The 18,744-nt window shown below is 34.5% G+C and overlaps 5 protein-coding genes across 6 annotated transcripts; 2 read left to right on the plus strand and 3 right to left on the minus strand.

Annotated features, from left to right (window-relative positions):
* Positions 1-2,715: 2,715 nt before the first annotated feature.
* Positions 2,716-4,107, plus strand: LOC110616539 (dof zinc finger protein DOF5.4). Its single transcript, XM_021758932.2, has one exon. It carries the CDS (start codon positions 2,960-2,962, stop codon positions 3,941-3,943), a length of 984 nt encoding a protein of 327 aa, XP_021614624.1. The 5' UTR covers positions 2,716-2,959; the 3' UTR covers positions 3,944-4,107.
* Positions 4,108-6,980: 2,873 nt separating this feature from the next.
* Positions 6,981-8,959, minus strand: LOC110617167. Of its 2 annotated transcripts, XM_043957859.1 has the most exons (4): positions 8,859-8,959; positions 8,003-8,769; positions 7,401-7,735; positions 6,981-7,303 (listed from the first exon to the last, which is right to left on the minus strand). In XM_043957859.1, exons 1-4 carry the CDS (start codon positions 8,908-8,910, stop codon positions 7,165-7,167), a joined length of 1,293 nt encoding a protein of 430 aa, XP_043813794.1. In that variant the 5' UTR covers positions 8,911-8,959; the 3' UTR covers positions 6,981-7,164. The 2 variants fall into 2 exon arrangements, with proteins under 2 accessions (XP_043813794.1, XP_021615474.2); XM_021759782.2 differs by having other exon boundaries at positions 6,981-7,735.
* A 488-nt stretch (positions 8,960-9,447) lies between these two features.
* On the plus strand, positions 9,448-14,152 carry LOC110616664 (protein MICROTUBULE BINDING PROTEIN 2C). The gene is made up of 5 exons (XM_021759104.2): positions 9,448-9,804; positions 9,962-10,036; positions 12,231-12,587; positions 13,149-13,367; positions 13,712-14,152. Exons 1-5 carry the CDS (start codon positions 9,595-9,597, stop codon positions 13,919-13,921), a joined length of 1,071 nt encoding a protein of 356 aa, XP_021614796.1. The 5' UTR covers positions 9,448-9,594; the 3' UTR covers positions 13,922-14,152.
* Positions 14,153-14,485: 333 nt separating this feature from the next.
* LOC110617900 (protein BREAKING OF ASYMMETRY IN THE STOMATAL LINEAGE) lies at positions 14,486-16,048 on the minus strand. The gene is made up of 3 exons (XM_043957860.1): positions 15,277-16,048; positions 14,986-15,146; positions 14,486-14,879 (listed from the first exon to the last, which is right to left on the minus strand). Exons 1-3 carry the CDS (start codon positions 15,577-15,579, stop codon positions 14,771-14,773), a joined length of 573 nt encoding a protein of 190 aa, XP_043813795.1. The 5' UTR covers positions 15,580-16,048; the 3' UTR covers positions 14,486-14,770.
* A 908-nt stretch (positions 16,049-16,956) lies between these two features.
* LOC110618226 (dirigent protein 22) lies at positions 16,957-18,634 on the minus strand. Its single transcript, XM_021761350.2, has one exon. It carries the CDS (start codon positions 17,811-17,813, stop codon positions 17,292-17,294), a length of 522 nt encoding a protein of 173 aa, XP_021617042.1. The 5' UTR covers positions 17,814-18,634; the 3' UTR covers positions 16,957-17,291.
* Between the last annotated feature and the right edge of the window lie 110 nt (positions 18,635-18,744).

The raw sequence follows: 18,744 nt of genomic DNA on the forward strand, positions 1-18,744 counted from the left end.
TGTATCTCTTTCCTTTCATCGGCTTCTCTATGTAGAATAGCATCCGCAGCAGCAGCAGTAACAAGACTTGCCCAATGTGAATAAAAATATAAGTGTATTTTCTTGCCATGCAACGGATTATAGGCATATATTTATGATATTTTTGTCAAGGAAAACTTGGATTATTGTGAATAAAAATTAATTTTCTTTGTTGTTAAAATGATATTAAATTTACTAAAAACTAATTAAATCTTGTAGTGAGTGATTTTTAGATTAATTTATTGTTAATATTTTTATGAAGTGAATTTGAGAATGGAAACGGATGAAATATTTTTGGGTATCTGATTCAACTAAATTCTAATAGAACGGGTTTAAATAATTATAATCTTGAACGGTTCAAATTTAAAAAAATAATATTTATTATAAATTTAAATTAAATTTAAATTTTATATATAAATATTTACGTTACGAATTTATTTATATAAATAATTAATTTAATATAAAAAATATATTTTATAATAATATTTATAAATATTTATATATTTTTTATTTAAAAAATTAAAATTAAAATTAAAATTTTTTTTAAAAATGTTAAATTTTTTAAATAAAATTTATTAATAAAAAACATTTTTTATATAAATTATTAATTAAAATATATAACACTAAATAAATTTAAATTTATTTAGATAATAATAATTAAATTTAAATAATTTAAATTAATTTTTAATAAATTCAAATATTATTAATATAAATTTAATCATAATTTAACTTTCGCCGGTACTTTTTTCCTTGCATACTAAGTGTATCCCTTTTTTTCCTGAGTTCTGAATTTGGATGAGCAAACAGGACGAATGACTTATACCCTCGTAATCCAATGTTCCTACGTTGCCTGCGACACAGAAGACTTTGAGCTTTGAGGCGGGTAATTACATCTTTTAAATATGGATTTTTAGCAAATCATGATGTGCGACGTGGCATCTTTAGAATCGATTGTGCTACGTGCATTCTGTGATGTGCGACCTGGCATTCTTAGAATCGATTATGTGCTACGTGCATTCTTAGAATCAATTATACTGTTATCGATATACGACGTGGCATCTCTAAAACGGTCATCGAAATATGAATTTTTGATGACTTGCTAATTGTGATCTGCGACGTGGCACTCTTAGAATCGATTGTACTGTTACCGATGTACGACGTGTTATTTTTAGGACCGTCAACGATTTAACTCAGCAGATAAATCTGGGGTGGCGGACAACTAGAAAACCGGATTTTCTGGACAGCAACTATCCCTCCTTTTCTGCCGTCCACGTATTCCCTTATTTGACGGCTTGATTTCCTCTGTTCCGTACGGTCCAACCCATGCCCTTGGAATCCCCGGCCAAAGTCGCAAAACACTAAAATAGCATCAGCAGCAGCAGCAACAACAGCATGATGGACAGACTTAGATTTGTTGTTATAATAAAATTTCACTGTTATTAATAATTATGTAATTCAAATTTTAATTTACAGGATAAAAAAATAAAAGTTACTTTAATATCTTTAAACGAAATATTATTATTTAATTTCCATAAAACATAAAATTATGATAATTAATTTATTTATTCTGAAAATTATATTAAAATTTTTTAAATATTTTAAAAGATCTATTAATATTTATCACTCTTAATTTTAATAATTAAATATTATTAAAAAATTAAAATATTAAATCCAATTAAAAATCAAACAAAATAGTATTAAAAAATCAAATTACAATAATTCAATCATATAAATCTAGAAAAATACCAACCAATTCCACCATATCGTCACCGCTGCTGCGTACACAACCACAATCACATAAAACAAACAACGTAAACATGAAAGACTGAGTAACTAACAAAAAGCAAAAACTATGAATCAAGCAAGAATAAAATCTTACATTTATTTTCTTAGCTTATGTGAAAGTCGAAATAAATCTATTTCGTTTACATAAAAATAAAATTTATGAAATATAAGCAGTATTTTGTTTGGAAAAATCTATGATATATTAGTTATGTAAAAAGAAAATTATATAAATTTATTACCGGTAAACTTTTTTCTTAAATAGTACTTGTATTTATGTAATTTTGTTATTTAATGTAATGTGTTAATATTAAATTCATATTTTATTATATAATTTCTCTTTCGTGGACTAACAATATTAGAAATTATACTCATATTAAATTGAGTTAAATACAAATTAAAAAAATAAATTAAATAAATTTAAAATTTTAATATCAGAAAAAAATATAAAAACATTTATAATTTTATTTTTTATATAATAATTTTTTTTAAAAATAAGAAATTTTAAAATTTTTTTATTTTAAATAAAATTTTAAAAAATTAAATTAAATTTAATTTTAATAAAATGTTTAATTTTAAAATGAGAGAATAAAAATTTAATTTTTTGTAATTTTAAATAAATTTAAATTCAGAAAAGTTAGTTATTTAGTAGAAAAATGCAGAGATTTCTGATTCACTATGATGAGAACTTATTATTAAATTTAAACAATTTAATAATTAATTTTTTTTTTCTTTTTTCCAAAATTTTCCATAAAAAGTTGAAATCAAATAAAACATTCAAATTAAATGGCCGATTTCGAGGTTTTAGACCGGGACCATTTAAGCAAATTTGGGCTTTCTGTAGGGTTAATTAGGTCATAGGACGAATAAAAATATTTGTTAATAGAAGATTTTGAAGGGGATATTTGTCAGAGTTCAGAACTTCATCCGGCTTTCACATACCACCCCCCCCTCTCTCTCTCTCTCTCTCTCCCTCTGTGCAGATTCTGAGTTCCCATTTGTAGGTCGGTTAGTGTTAGAAATTTCAAAGGGAAGCTGGATAGTGAGCAACAATTTTGCTATTTCAACTCGGTTGGGATTATTAGCAAACAGTTTTGGCTCACACATCATAGCAAGTATAGTGTTTTTTCCGAGCACGACCTGTGGCGGAGGCCAAGAAATGCAAGACATCCACTCAATTGGTGGCGGAGCCCGGTTATTTAGCGCTGGAGGTGGTGACCGGAGGTTGAGGCCGCATCACCACCAGAACCACCAAGCGTTAAAGTGTCCTAGGTGTGATTCACTTAACACCAAGTTTTGCTACTACAACAACTACAACCTCTCACAGCCACGCCACTTCTGCAAGAGTTGCCGCAGGTACTGGACTAAAGGCGGCGTCCTACGCAACGTCCCTGTGGGCGGTGGCTGTCGCAAGACGAAGCGTTCCAAGCCCAAACAACCAACCTCGACCGCAGATACTTCCTTCACGTCAACTAATACAGCAACCACTACTACCAGCGCGACACCACCGTCGCAGCAGCAGGAACAACAACGAGAGCGGAAATCATCAAATTCTCATTCTAGCAGCGCAAGCTCCAGTCTGACAGCCACAAATACTACAGCGGGTAACACTGGTATAGAAGCAGTTTCCGCGCATTCTTCGTGCTCTGCCTCTAATAATATACTGCACGGAATTGGTGAATCTAAGCTATTTGCACATGCCAACATAAATCCAAGCTTTGAGCCTGGGTTGCTGCAGCAAGGATCGGACTGTGGGATCTTCTCCGATATTGGAAGCTTTACAAGCTTAATTACGTCAACAAATGAGCAGTTGCACTTTGGATTTAGTAACATACTGAATCAACAGAATCTTGATCACGTGCAAGAGAACCAGAATCAGCAGTGGCAACTTCCGCAGCAGCAGCAGCAGCAGATGGTGGATATGAGTGGGGAGGAGATAACGGGAGGGTTGATTGATCAGACGGTTCACCTCGAGTTATCAGCTCTGCAGAGTAATACATCAGGTAATGGGGAGTTTGGGCCATTGGATTGGCAGGGCGCTGGAGGTCAATGTTTGTTTGATCTTCCTAACGCCGTCGATCAAGCTTACTGGAGCCAGAGTCATTGGACTGATCAGGATCCCTCCAGTCTGTATCTCCCGTAATTTGCTTTACTTTTTAACTTCAAAAAAAGGAATTAAAAAAGATCTCTCAAAAACATTACAAAAGAAGATAATTTGAGAGTTTTATATGAAAAATATGAATATGACTGCTGTGTCTTTTATGTAATTTTTTCAATATTCATTTTCTTTTATTTTTCTGGGGTTTATTTTGGTGATTTTGGAAGATTTTTGGGTTTGATCTTTGATGTTCATGTGCCGCTAACTTTCACGATAGTTTTCTTTTTTTCCTTCCCTAATTTGTTGGTATTTTCCTTAAAATTTCGGATGTATATGAAATTAAATTAAATCAAAATTTTGAGAAAAATATATATTTTTTGCTTCCATCTATTTTTAATTGAGAGTATATCTAATATATATATATATATATATATATAGAAATGGTTCAATAATTAATAAATTAAATTAAATTAAATTAAATTAAATTAAATTAAATTAAATATTTATATATTTGTAAATATTAGGTTTAACAGTTATTAATTTTTTTAATAAAAATGCTAAGAGTTGTTTTTATAAAAACTTGAATAGCAACGTCTATTTCATCATACAAACAGTTAAAACGGAAACACTCGGTTAGAGCACCGCCAAGTCGTCGATATTGAAGATAATATGGTTGTGATGATCAATTACACGGGGGACCGAGGGTTGAAGGTTACAGTGTGAGAGAGTGTACGGACTGTAGTGTGGGAGTGTACCAGTCGGTAGGCGGGGTCCACTTGCAGAGTGAGCAGTCCCATGCGTGATTATGACTCCACGTGGCGGTGGTGGAGAAGAGGGGGGCAATGTGTCTTAATGCGGGTGGCCACGTGGGCTAATTTGATTGGGCAGCACATATGAAGTCGGTTTGTCGTGACTCTCCTCCCACACATAAGACTCGAGGAAATAGTAAAACTAGTGAGTGCAGAACAGGGTAGATTGATAGGGACATGGAAATGCAAGTGAATGTGAAAATGGAGATTACGTGGATGGCGCAAATGGGCCAGAGATTAGGTGGGTGGTGGTTACTGCTTACTGGTAAACTGTGGGGGAGGGGGAGGGAGTGGGGACCATGGAGCAGCATGTGCAGAGGAGTGGGTATCATCTCCCGTACGAGTCACGCATTTGGTGGGCATGACTGTGAGCGAGTTTTACGTGACACACAGAAGGTGTGTTTGAGTTTTTATGAAGAATGATGATGATGGACAGAATGACCATGTTACTTTGTGCACTCATGATGAGAGCTCGCAGGTTGCTGCTCAGCGTGATTGCTCGCTGGTGTAGCGTCTGTTTAATTTTCTGTGCAAGTTATATTACATGCTCATACTAAATGCCTGCGACACTTGTAGTCCTGTGTCTAACATAGCTGCATGCTCTAGTCTCTCGTCTGGTGTGGGTAGGGTGGGGTGTGCGTTGATCGAGAAGTGGTCCATTCCTACGGGTGACAACTGAAAAATGGTACAGAAATTTCCGGTGGTCCTTTGAGCCAGACGTCTCCGGGTTCGGTTCATACCCTTGAATTATTGATTAGGGCCCTGAATTATTGGCCATGAGTTAAGGCTGGTTTCCGATTTGACTCTAGGACTCAATGTTCAAGGGTTTGAGTTGATCCTGAGTTTTATATAAATTTTGAACTGTTTTAAATCAAAATTAAATGAAACAATTCCAAATCATCCTATTTCTGAAGCTTTGAATTTCATTTTCTGACTTGAAAGTAGACCCGAGAATAGGTCTCCTTTGAGGGACAGATGGAGTGATTGTGATTAGTGATGTGATTTTACTATGATCATGTTTAACGACCTTATCTTGCTGACTATTCAAATTAGTTGTCGTCAGGTCTTGGGCATGAGAATATAGAGGAGAATTCTCTCTCTCTCCTTCTGCCTCTGCTTTTGGATAGACTTATCCGATTAATGATAGTGTATGATTTGTCAATCGGGTAAACTTACAGTTGAAGCAATTTTTGTAAATTTGCTTGCCTGAATGAGAGCTTGTATACATTATTAACCTGCCTGCTACGCCTTGTACAGTTAAATGTTATTTATTATTGTGGAACTGTGCTTGCTATCATGCGAATGTCAAATATCTGAAGTATAAACAAAGGTTTAATTCAGGTGGAGGCCAATTGACAACTCTGGAGCTGATCCATATGCAAGTGTCTGCCATAACTTGGCACTGTGGAATTTGATGAATAATTGACTTATTGTAGTGATATTTTGCTCGGATGGGATGTGACCTGCTGAGGAGGTTAGTGGCCTATCACATTCTGATTGCCTGAAGAGCCACCCAAATTATCAGAATTCGTTGAAGAGACTTATTGCCACTGCCTTGCTTTGTCGAGGCCCATGGATGATGACTGGATGGATAATAATATCATTATGCTTTTCAGAGTCTGGCACATGGATGTGGTACTCCTCTTAAGCATTTGTTCTTCAATTTCTGGCACTGATTTTGATGCCAACAAATCCAATTGGTTCACTTCCTCAATTGGGGCCTAGAAGCTTTCACTATGTATTGCCTGTGTTTCCTTAAACAGCCTGATAAGGAATTGTTAAAGCCATACCTTTTATTCACCTTGTAGATGGTATATTTGGAATAAAGTTTATAAATATGGGGGAAAAAATCCCGCAGCTATTGCTGCAATGCCCATGGTCCCTCACACCCCTTTGAGCTGTGCCGGCCTTGTTTGAATTTGACGCCTGAAGGCCCTCAACGGGTAAAAGAGATGACTTGAGGATTATGGATATTTATTTGGTTACAACACGTTGATGCCATTGGTGGTTATTGCTAAGCGCGTACAACCTTTACGTTTGCTGGTAAATTATGTGGAAAATTATTATCTACATGGTTTAAAATCTATTATTTGGTTTTCTTTTTGCAAATCATATACAATTTATTAATTTCATAAAATCCTAGGGTGAGACTAAATAATTAACTATTTAAAAAAATTATTTTTTTTAAATTTTTCTAAAATTTACTTCGTTGAAGAATTTGTTTTTTTTAAATTAAAAAAATTTATCTTAAAAAAATTAAAATCATATATAATTTTATAAGAATTGATTTAAAATTTTCTATTACAAAATGAATTTTCAAATATAAAATTAAGCTAAGCAGCAACATCTTTATACCAAGAAGACATCAAGCTTAAGCTGCTATAGAAAATCCCTGCTATGTATAATGCTTAGAAAGATGAGCATATGAAAGGTAAAAAAGAGAACATTTCTTGGGATTCATTTGACAAATTTGCAGCAAACAATAGATTTCCAACGTCGGGTCTTACGCAGTTGCCTCAGTCCATTAGCGGTTGCCAGCCGTTGTCTGGCACCAGTACCTATTCTTACAGGGCTTCCAGGCAATTCTGGGGTCAATCTGAAAATATAAAGCAGAAATGTTAACAGCCTGCTCAAAAAGCTTAGGCACAGAGAGGATGATAAATTGACTATATGTAAATAGGATTAGGAAATACATGGGGAAAGCAAAAGATTGTGCGTTGGCTTTTCGGATTCTTGAAGGAATAGAGATGCTAGTGGTACCCTCTGGTTTTTCTATCGGCCATGAAGGACGATTAGCTTCAGTGGAACTAGCTATAGATTCTCCCTCACTCGAAGTTCTAAAGCTTTCAATGTTAGAGGACATTGTACTTTCAGGTTCAAGAATCTGTTGACAATCTTCTGCTGCATCTGGCATGGATGCCCCCAAGTCACCTGTGATGCAGGCGTTGCTTTTTCGGCAGTCTGCTGCGGAGGTTGTGGAAGATAATGAAAGGTTGGAGGATGCTATCTCTTCCTTTTCTCTCTGAGCCTGTGATTTCTAAATTTATCAGAACTCTCTCGTGTATTTGTTGTCTGGCAATAAAAAACTGCAATTTTTATAATAGAAAGACATGGACAAATTAGAAACACAGCCAATTTTATACTACTGGTTCATGGCAGAAGGTTCCTTTTTTTATTTTTTTTAATGGGGTAGTTGGGATTCAGATTTTATTGTTCTATTTGTCATGCCAAATGTGCCAACAGTCCATATGTTCGATTGAATGAGCGAGTGAAGAGGAAGCACGGGACTTCTTACCCCTATGATTAACTGAAATAAAATCTCATTTCTGCCTTGGAAATCTTCTTCGTCTTTCATTGACAACCTTTTGTCACCATGTTGCTCAGTTCCACATTGATTTTTTACCCCCTTTTCATACAGGTGAATTGAGTTTACAATCTTTTTAATAGGGTGGTTAATCAGAATATCATCCTCTTCATTGAATTCTTCTTTATCTTCCATCAGGAACCTTTTGAAATTATTGGGTTGCTCATTTATGCAGTCATCATGTGCCATGAATTCCAAGTCATTAGCAATCCGTGCCAACCTTTCCAGAGTTTCTTTGGTTGAGTCACAGCTTTCTGAATCAGAATTGAGCAAGGAAGAAAGATTAAAACGGTCTGATTTATATTTGTCTATCGAAAAGTCTTCCTGGCTAATGGATTCTGTGTCCGACAAAATATCCTTGAACAAGTCATAACTGCTGTCATCCAAGAAGGCAACCACGTCTGGATTGTCATAATCCGCCGGATTCCATTTGCAATAAACCTTCTTCCTCCCGTCGGCTTCTGATTCTGTGGCACTCTTAGAACATTCTTCTCCATTTGATGAATACTCTGAACACCTATGACTATCAGGTCCTTTTCGATTCCTGAACTCTCCAAGTTCCTTCTTTCTGTTAGTTTTTAATTCACTGTATTGATTCTTACTTAATTCTTTCAGTTCCTGAGAGTTCTCAACGAATTCAAACGACTCGTAAACAGGAAAATCGTTTAAGTTCGAACGGCCGGCAATGCTTTCAATGCCTGCGAGGGATATTCATATCATATATTCTCAGCATAAATGAAAAATAAAAAAAAGAAGGGAAAAAATGTGTTGCAGAGAAAAATGGTACCTGGCTTTTCATCGGCGTAAATCGTGTTGAATTCTTTCATAAAGTTGAGCATTTTTCTACTTTGCAGATTTCCCTTCCTTCGAATTCAATCTTGAATGTATCATTCACTTCAAGAACTTATATACTATTCTTTTTTTGACGAAAATCTATATATATATACTATTTTGTTAGTTGTTAATCGTCATACTTAATCATCAAATGCCAAATTAAATTTAAAAAAGAAAATAAATTTCAGGGTGTTAAATATGTCAACCTGTCTTATGGAGGCTAACCATAATTGGACTAGGACGTCCATTTTTGTCAATAAAACAATTAGCAGCTGATCTGTATCAAATGCAAATCTGTAAACAGAAAAATCATGCTTATTATCTCCTCAATCACGACAGTGGCATCCATTTAGCAGATTGATTTTTCAAATATTTTCCTAAAAAAAAATTATTTATTATTATTATTATTATTAATCTTTATATTTTACTTCGTGGAATAGGTATATTTTAATTTAAAATCCAATAAAAACAAATTTAATTGAAATTAAAGGGCATTTTTGTACTTTTAAATTTATCTCGCGATCTATGTCCTAAAAAAGGAGACGGAAATTTCAAATTCCAGTCAAGTTTTCTTCTGCAACTCTTCTCCCTCTCTCTTTCTCTCTCTCTCTCTCTCTCTACCTGTTTCTTTTTGTACACGCTCCCTCGTCAATCGTTCTGCTCATAGTCATAGATTTGCAACGAAAACCATGTATTCTCAACATTTCGTAGATTTGCAAGGAGATAACGATTTCGTGGACCCCAAATCGTTGTTCTCTTCCCCGACTCTCCGCCGGGCTCAGTCCCAACTCTCCGCTCACACTTCCACCTCCGCTGCCACCATTGGAGCAGCTGGCACTGTCGATCCTGTCCTATACAACAATCTAGTTGAGATATTCCCTCTTGTCGAGTCTCTCATCGTAACTTCTCTCTCCCTTACTTATGCATTTTATCTGTAAAGTAATAATGGTGATCTAAGGTTCAGTTCAGTTTTTAATGAAGAGAAAAGAATTGAAGTTTCATCGCCTAAGCTTATTAGGTAAGTGACTGTGCTGGGTTGCTTCGAATATTGTGTAGGATCGGAAAGCCAACAGTTCATTTATGCGTCGCGGTTCGATGATCTACACAAAGACGCCTTCCAGAGATAAAAAGGTATGATTTCCAATTTTTAATTTTTCGTTTTTTACTTATATTCTACAGTAAAACATTTGGGCCTGCTATATTGCAATTTGTTTTCTTTTTCTTTTCCTGGCCAAATTTGTATGACTAGTTCCTCTTCTTGGCATGTGATGTGAGTTAGTACAATAGAGTAATGAAAGGTGTAAGCTTTAGGTTTCCTTGGGTATTTCTAGTATAGACATACTAATATAACCAATAACTATAAATGTGAATTTATTTGAATGTCAGTGAGACACTGTTGGGTTGTGCATGATGAATTAAGAGCATATGTCCAATGTAGTGTAATGAAATAAAATTTTTTTCTATTGAATTTTTATTTGGTTATATTCAATTACATCCTACTGTTGATTTACCTGAACAATGCATAATAGGTTTTGGTGCCTTTCGATTCATTATTGCTAACTATCATTTTTTGTCAGAAGAGAAAGAGAAAATGGTTTTATAGTAATTGTTCACTTGTGCCTGCGACAACTCTACAAAAACTTTGGTTGTTTTATTTCCTTTCCAGCATAAAGGATGAGTTTGGTTGCTTTATGGATGAGTCCTTAAACTTTTTGTTCAACTTCAAATGTAGTTGTCTTGAGGGATTGTGTACTATGTAGAACCATTAATAACTTCGCTTCACATTACATTTTGTCTTTTAGGTTCTGTCTTTACAAGCTATTGATTTTACTTAAACAACTTAACCCTCCTAAATCTATCAATATTTTATGTTGATCATGCTTCCCAATTGTTAAGCGTTTTCCTTATTTGGTTGTATTGCGTGAAGTCCATCAAGAAAGAAAGAGTCAAATTTTTTGCTATCAGATTTGCTTTTATAATGGTTTGAATTCGTTTCATATTTCTTGACCTTGAGCCTGAATTGCATATTCAAGCTAAATTGAAGTGTTTGAACTTTGAAGTCTGTCATCAACTATGCCTGTGAATTTATATGTGCTCAATCAAGTGCAGAGTAGTTACATTATTAAAACTTGGAATTTGCTGAACATTGCACACTTTTTTTTTTCTCCACTTGAGCTACTGCCAAATGTTTGCTTTCACAATATTAAAAGTACTTAGGCATACACACCACTTCATTTGAGATATTATTCCTTGTCATTTATTGAGAAATAATTAATTTCAATAATAATATATGGTTATCCAAGCTAATAAGGCCATATATGAGCTTTTCTTCATTTTGCCATTTGGTCATAATGTCACTGTTTATGTGACATTTTGATTAAATTTACTGACAGTTGTATTGTTTGGAGTTCGAAAAAATACCTTTTGGTTCACATGACATCCAATTAGTGCTATATTTTTTTTGCCCTATTTTAAGATAAAATTTAGTTATGGTGAAAAAAAGCTATGAGAATCTTTATGATTCAGTGCTTTGATAGCTGAGGATCTTTTTTTTTTAAAATTTTAATGTTGTTTTAGTTGACAAGGCTATTCATTATCACTTTAATACCTTTATATGCTGATATCATGAATACCATACATAAATGACAATGAAAGTTGAGCGTTATCCTTGTGATATTTTTATTATAGTCATATGACATCAAATCAGTGCTACATATTTTTCCCCTTAAAAAAAAGAAAGATTTTGTGATGGTGAAAAAGGAAAACAAAAAATGTTATATTCTTCCCAAACATATGATGGATATCATCAATGAAGTTTTTGATTTCGTATAATGAATTATTTATACTACAAGAATAGTATTTAAAAGATCTTAGCTCAAATGGTAATAAAGTGAATAGATGAAATCTCATGGCACTGGTGGTGCAAAATATTTTTCAATCCCTTAATGTGTCAGAGTGTTAAACCACAATCTGTTTTCTGAACAACATTCTGGCTGTGTTGTTAATAACTGGATTAGGCCTTGAATACTGTTTCTATTTATGCCTTGGTGCATATCTTTCAACCGCAAAAACAAGTTTTCTATAGCTTGTAGAAATGAACCGCTTCACATTCTAAAACCTTAAATAAAGATTTAGTTACATATATTGAGCTTTATTTTTATATTTTATTTTTTAAAATCTCGTTTTGATGTGTGTTCTATTTATGTAATTGGCATTGTTATTGTGCATGTCTTTGTGGCAATCAGTTTCTTGAGGCAATTTTATTTGCTACATATGGATGTCAATGTTCCAACAGATACTGATTTTTCCCTTTCTGTTGTTGAAGATGATTGATCCAAAAGGGAGGTATACAACTCAATCTATACCAGCAAAAAAGAAAAAGGAACACAGAGACAAGGACCAAAGCAAGCATGCAGTTGATAATCAAGATGCTGATGGTGTCTCAATCAGTTCCTCAAGGGATTTGGCTACAGAAAAGGACTTAGAAGAGCTAGTCACGTTGAGGGAACAAGTTGAGGATTTGCAGAGGAAGTTATTGGAGAAAGATGAACTTCTGAAATCAGCTGAAATTTCAAAGAACCAGATAAATGTTGTCCATACCGAACTTGATGAACTAAAACACCAGGCAACAGAGAAGGATTCCTTAATTAAGTCTACTCAACTACAACTCTACGACACAAAGGTGCATATATCCATTGGTTTGCTTGTTTTGTTTATTAGCATGATGATCTTTATTCATTTGTTACCGTGAATTCATTTCTTGCCTATTAATAAACTTTAGTGTAATGACACATAATTTGATGTTATTATATGATGTGATTGAACTCTTGTCCTCCTGATTGTAGCCAATTTTTAGATCTTGCAGATTCAATTTGCATGGATGTGAATGCAAAACTTGAATGTTTTGGTTTAAGGTTGTGATGCTTGAGGTCCATTTTTTTTTTCTAGGCAGAACTAGTTGGAACACCATTTTGAACAGGAACCAAATAATGCTTTGGATGTTCGTTTTCTTTTTGAAATACAAGGTTAAATCTAATTAGTATGATTTTTTTATCTTTATATTTCATCCTTAGAGATTGTTAATTCTTGTGGTTATTTATGTCATTTAGATTTTGACCGAGTTATGTCATCCTAGAATGGTGGAAGTAAAGCCAGTTGCCTAAAGTGAACTTCCTCACTCTTCCCCTCGACCTCTTTGTTGGAATTTGTTTCATTTGTCGGTAACAGCTGTAATTTTATGCAGATAAAGCTAGCAGACAAACAGGCTGCCCTAGAAAAGATACAGTGGGAAGCAATGACATCCAATAGGAAAGTGGAGAAGCTCCAGGAAGACCTAGATTCTCTCCAGGGAGACATTTCATCATTCATGAGGTTATTTGAAGGGTTGGCAAACAGTGATTCCACTATAGATGCTGAAGATTATGATACCAAACCACGTTATTTAGATCCTCTTCCTGATATTGTGAGCAACGTAGCCCTTCTGTGCATGTTTTAATCTGTTTTTTTTTAATTACTTGTAGATTATTGTGGGAGACGGCAAGCATGAATCAAAACCTCGGTTCATCTTATGTTATTCGCATCCCATGCTATTCATGCTTGGCATCACCATGCCATGGTTTTATTATCCGCTGTTATTGCATGTGAAGCAACTGCTGTGGGTTTGAATTTGGTTTGTTAACTTGGTAAAAAGGTGCATATTAAAGAATATGGATATGTTTTGCCTTCCCAGTAATAATAAATGCGTGCAACTTGTTTAATTACAATTGTTGGTTTGATCTTATTTGCTACTGAACCATATCTATACAGGATGATTTTGATGAGAAGGAGATGCAAGAAATGGAAGAAGCAAGACAAGCTTATATGATAGCTGTCGCTGTGGCAAAGGAAAAGCAAGATGAAGAGTCTATTGCTGCTGCAGCTAGTGCAAGACTACGTCTTCAATCTTGTGTTTTGAAATCCAACAGTAGGAATGCCGGTAAGGATTTTAACAATTCCGGGGATTCACAAGCGTCTTAATTCTTATGGAGCGTTTGTACACTAGGTCCAACAACCCTTTGATTAACAGGCTAAACCCTTTTAACACTCCTTCCTCTCTTTTCTTCTTCTGTTATTATTTGTTCCTTTGTTTAATGGGTTGGTTAGTTTTGTTGTTTTATATCCACGTGTCATATTATTTATACATGATTTGTATCCATTGAAGGTGAATCTTGCTAATTTGTAAAGCACTTGGTTTACATTGTTGTTTCAGCTCCTTTCTTTTCTTTCTCTTCTCCCTCCTTTGTGCATGAATTACTCGCTGCCTTCATGTTCTGTATATCAACTGGCAAATTGCAAAATGGGCCTCTCAATGGCCGATTCCAGAGCCTACCACCACAACTTCATCACGCAAATACAAATATCTCTAGAAGATGTAGAAAATAGCTGTAATTGCAAATTTAGCAAATGTTTGAAATTTCTTTTGGTCATTATTAACCCAAGGAACAAATTCGCGGAGACAGTTAACGTATCATAAAATGGACAAGACAGAGAAGCTTATGGTTATTAATATTTCATAAAATAGAAATAAAATACAACGTCACCTTTTTGTTCCATTGGGTGATAAAAGCTAACAGGATTCTGAGAGTTGCTATTGACACTTAAGGTAAATGTGGTCGTAGAATATCTTGAACCTATGCTTCGATTGAGTTATAAATTTGAAATCACTTGACCCTTAAGACAAGTTCAGTACCAATGTGCTAAAGTTTATTGGTTGGTTTGTTTTTTTTTGTAAAAAAGGGAAATAAATTGAAGGATAGAGTCCAAATAATTATATGGTCAAACAAGTGATTTCCTTATAAAGAATAAAAAATTACAGAAATTTTGAGATTAGAATTTCCAACAGTGAAAATGAGCACAAGTTAGTTTGTGCTTCCTTGTGTATTGGCCCTCTGATATTGACATCTGTTCAGGACTGCCCGTCAGCTCCCAGTGCAATCTGCAATTTTTATTTTTTCGCTTAATCAAATTAAGCTCAGCAACACCAACTAAAGAACCAAACCATTTGGAATTGTAGCTACTTGAATTATGACAAGAAAACTTACATAGGAAAGGAAAAAGACTCTGTGCTGCTTTCTGATTGATTGGAGTCGCTCGATTCCACAGACACCATCCTATGGTTTCCCACTTCTTCAAATTTATAGCTCCTGGAGCTGGTAACAGAATGCGACTCTACATCCAAGTAACTCTTCTGCTCTTCCTCTTCCTGCCAAGGAGCAATATAAAGAAAAAAAAATTATCATTTCTAATTCGAATGTCAAGTTCAATACTGTGTCACCTGAAGATAACTTGTTGAACACTCATCAAGAAGAAAAAGAAATAAAATCCTTGCTAACCTTTCTAATGACAGGCCTTGGACTTCTCTGCCCAGAATCAAAGAGCTCAAAAGCTTCTGGCTTGCCATCTTTCACAACATCAAATGCACCATTCTCTTTAAAGCAGAAAACTATGAAGTCCTCATCTTGAAAATGCGGCCAGCCTGAGTTATTACTCTTATTTTGCATTGAAACAGTGGTTCTGTCCAGTGTAAATTCCTGGTTTACTCGTTTCTCATTTCCATTTTTGTTTCGCCATGGCAATGTTTTGCAAGCCCTTTTGCCTCTCTTCTCATCCTTCTTGACGTCAGAAACCTTGTTCATGATGGGTAGATGGCCTGATCATCATCTGCAAGAAGCATACTAAAATATTATAGAGACATTGAAGATTTTGTGACCGTTAAAGAGATTTTGAATTTGAAAAATTAAATGCCCACTTATTCTTATTATTAATTGGTACTAAAGGCAGATTAAGCTAGAGAAAAGAAGCTCGGGTTTTGTTTAGGTACCCGGAGGAAATCTGCAGGCCAAGAAACAAGATGACCAGTCCCTGAGTCGCCATCTCATAAACTCGGTCATTATCCATGGTGTATTCATGGTTAATTCTGTTTAGTCTTGCAGGAAAATTGCTTGAGAGGAGAATGGGTAGTGGGAAATGGCCATTTGAATTTGAACAAGGGGACTGCATAAATGGGGAAGTGGCACAGTGCAGACACATGATGACAAACCTTTCTCTCATCCACATTAAAACAACTCTCATTTTCTTGTTAAAAACCTTTCTCTAACAAAGGCAATAAGCTTGCATCATCCATGACAATAGTTTAGATTTTTATTTTAGGAAAATAAATATTTAGAATATGAAAAACAAAAAGCAATTATCTGCTGTCATGCAAAGTGTTGTCACAAACCAATGACAGCAACATATACAAATTATATTATTTAAAAATATATATATATATATTAAAATTTGATTAACCCTTGTGATCCATGACTGGGTCTACTGTGATTTTTAATTCGAGTTTAATATTTTTCCTTAAAGAAAATTCACTATCGTCTTAATTTTCTAATTTTTTCAGTTGATTAAGTTGAATTGGTCCTAATAAGTAATAACAAAACAGTAATTAGAAATATATATCTTAAGATTAAGTTGTCTTAAATACATTATCATAACGGTTTATATTTTTAAAATTTAAATGTCATGTCTAATTAATGTAATATATTCTATTTAAACAAATATTATTTTAAGTTGAATGAAATTTAAGAACAGGATAAACTACAATTTAGTTCATATAATTTAGTGAAATTTACATATTAGTTTATGTATTTTAGAATTTCATTATTTAGTCCTTGCAATTTAAAAAGGTTAACAAATTAGTCCCTATATTATGAGATTGTTTTATTTTTCACTATTAATTTCATATATTCCAATGATTTAGTCCCTGTAGTTTAAATACATATAATAAATTAATCCCTAAAAAATAATATAACAAGTAGAGATTTAACCATATATATTTTTCATAGGAGGACGTATTTATAGGTTTTTTAAAAAGTAAATAGTTGATTTTTTAAAAATACATGAACTAATGCCTGTGTCACCCCAAACTACTGGGTATTAATGGTTGATATCAATCGTGGTGAATGATCAAATACTGAGCCAAGAATGAAAAACTTCTGTAAAACAAGTTAGGTGGATGAGTGATCTCACAGAAGCAAAGTAAGACAATTTCATATGTAGAAACAAAACTAAGTTATAGACTCATAGAGCTAAAATCATAATGAACAAACGAAGCTAAACCCGATGGAACATCGATATTCCGCCGGAAAATCTAAATTGTTAACTCTCAGAAACTGATAGAACCTCTTCTGGAGCTTCATGGTTTGCTTCTCTTGGAAACATGGTAATTAAACTCACTGAGTTCCAACAGAAGATCAAATCACACCCTTTATTACAGAGACTAATTCGTACATAAGTAAAATGGGAGGCAAGCCTTATTAAACACCAAACTATTACATTGAACAATCGTGAATTATAGCCACTAGTCCAACTCAATATCATGTATCAAGGTCACGTTGTATCCAATTACACCATTGCTTTGATCCGTTGAGTATGTCTTCGCCAAGCAATATCCACGAGCGAGCCGAAAAACTCCTGTGCCACCGACGACTGGCATTTCCCTCACTTCACTCATCACTGGATTCCGGCCAAGTACACTAAATGAGCTGCCATTATAAGGTCCATTAATGAATCCATATGTTAGTGTCATAAGAAGGCTAAACTCATTTTCTTGAGAGGACATGGCGTATATCCCTTGTGCACGTCCCAACAACGTAGAATTCGGGTAGGGTGTAGCCGTGAGTGGATTATCTAAAACAAAAATGGATCCGAACATAGTGGAGTTAGAACCGCCTGCGACCCGGACTGAGGTAGGATGAGGGCCGACCTGAATGTCATGCATGTAGAACTGCATACGCGTGATATTGGACTGCGAGGCCACAGTGTGAGTGAAGGAGAATACAAGCAGTGGAAGGAGAAGCAGAAGTTTGCTTTCCAGCGCCATGGCTAATACAAAAAGCGCAAAGAATGCCTTTTTTTTTTTTTTTCTTTTCCCAAAGAAATGCTAGTTCGTTAAAAGAGGGTGGTGTGATAAATAGATATACGAAAGGGTAAGTTTCTTGGTTGAACCGTTCTTTGGTAGATGCTCAAAGCAATTAAGAAAAGAAATTTTCAGATACGCATTGGATGGTGTTGGAAAATAGTTTGCCACTCGTCAAGGTTCCGAAAGGTTAAATCTGGATTGTGTTGAAGTTGAAGATTAGTTTAGTACCTAACGCATGGGCCCAGGTGAGGTGGTGATTAAGTTTCTAGAAAACCAATCTCGAAGTCTTCCTTTTGAATATGGAGAGTAGAGATTTTTAAATCCATTCTTTAAAGAGAATATGCTGCTTCTTCATTCTTCGGTCAAGGCTTCAGACTAGAGAAGTTGGTGAACCAAAAAGCTTGGAAAATTGATGAGTCTATTCCGAATTGTATTTAGATCACCTCTAGTGAAAACAAAAAAAAAGAAAAAAGAAAAAGAGAAGAAAAAACTAAGCGACAACCTACAAGGTCCAAAAGAGGTAGCAGATCTCTGCCAAATTTTATAGAATAGCAAACAGGATCACTAGGATTTATTTCCGCTAATGTCTTGTAGAAGTTGTTACTTTCAAGGGAACTTCTGTGGTATTTTTTTTAAATAGTAAATTTTACTTTATCAGTAACTATCTTTAGATTGACAAAGTCCAATCCAAGTGAAAAAACAACCAAGTACAGACAAATTACCTTACAGAAAGACCTACAGGCTACAGGCTACAGGCGCCAATTTCACGAATTTTCGTTAATATATAATTTTGTACTACATCAAATATAAAAACTTTTTTACAGATCCATCATGACGTTGCATGCAATATTTATTTTGGGCCTCAATGTTAGTTTTTTCATAAAAAGAAAAA

Source organism: Manihot esculenta, chromosome 6 (assembly GCF_001659605.2).
Source record: "Manihot esculenta cultivar AM560-2 chromosome 6, M.esculenta_v8, whole genome shotgun sequence".
Taxonomy (NCBI): Eukaryota; Viridiplantae; Streptophyta; class Magnoliopsida; order Malpighiales; family Euphorbiaceae; genus Manihot; species Manihot esculenta.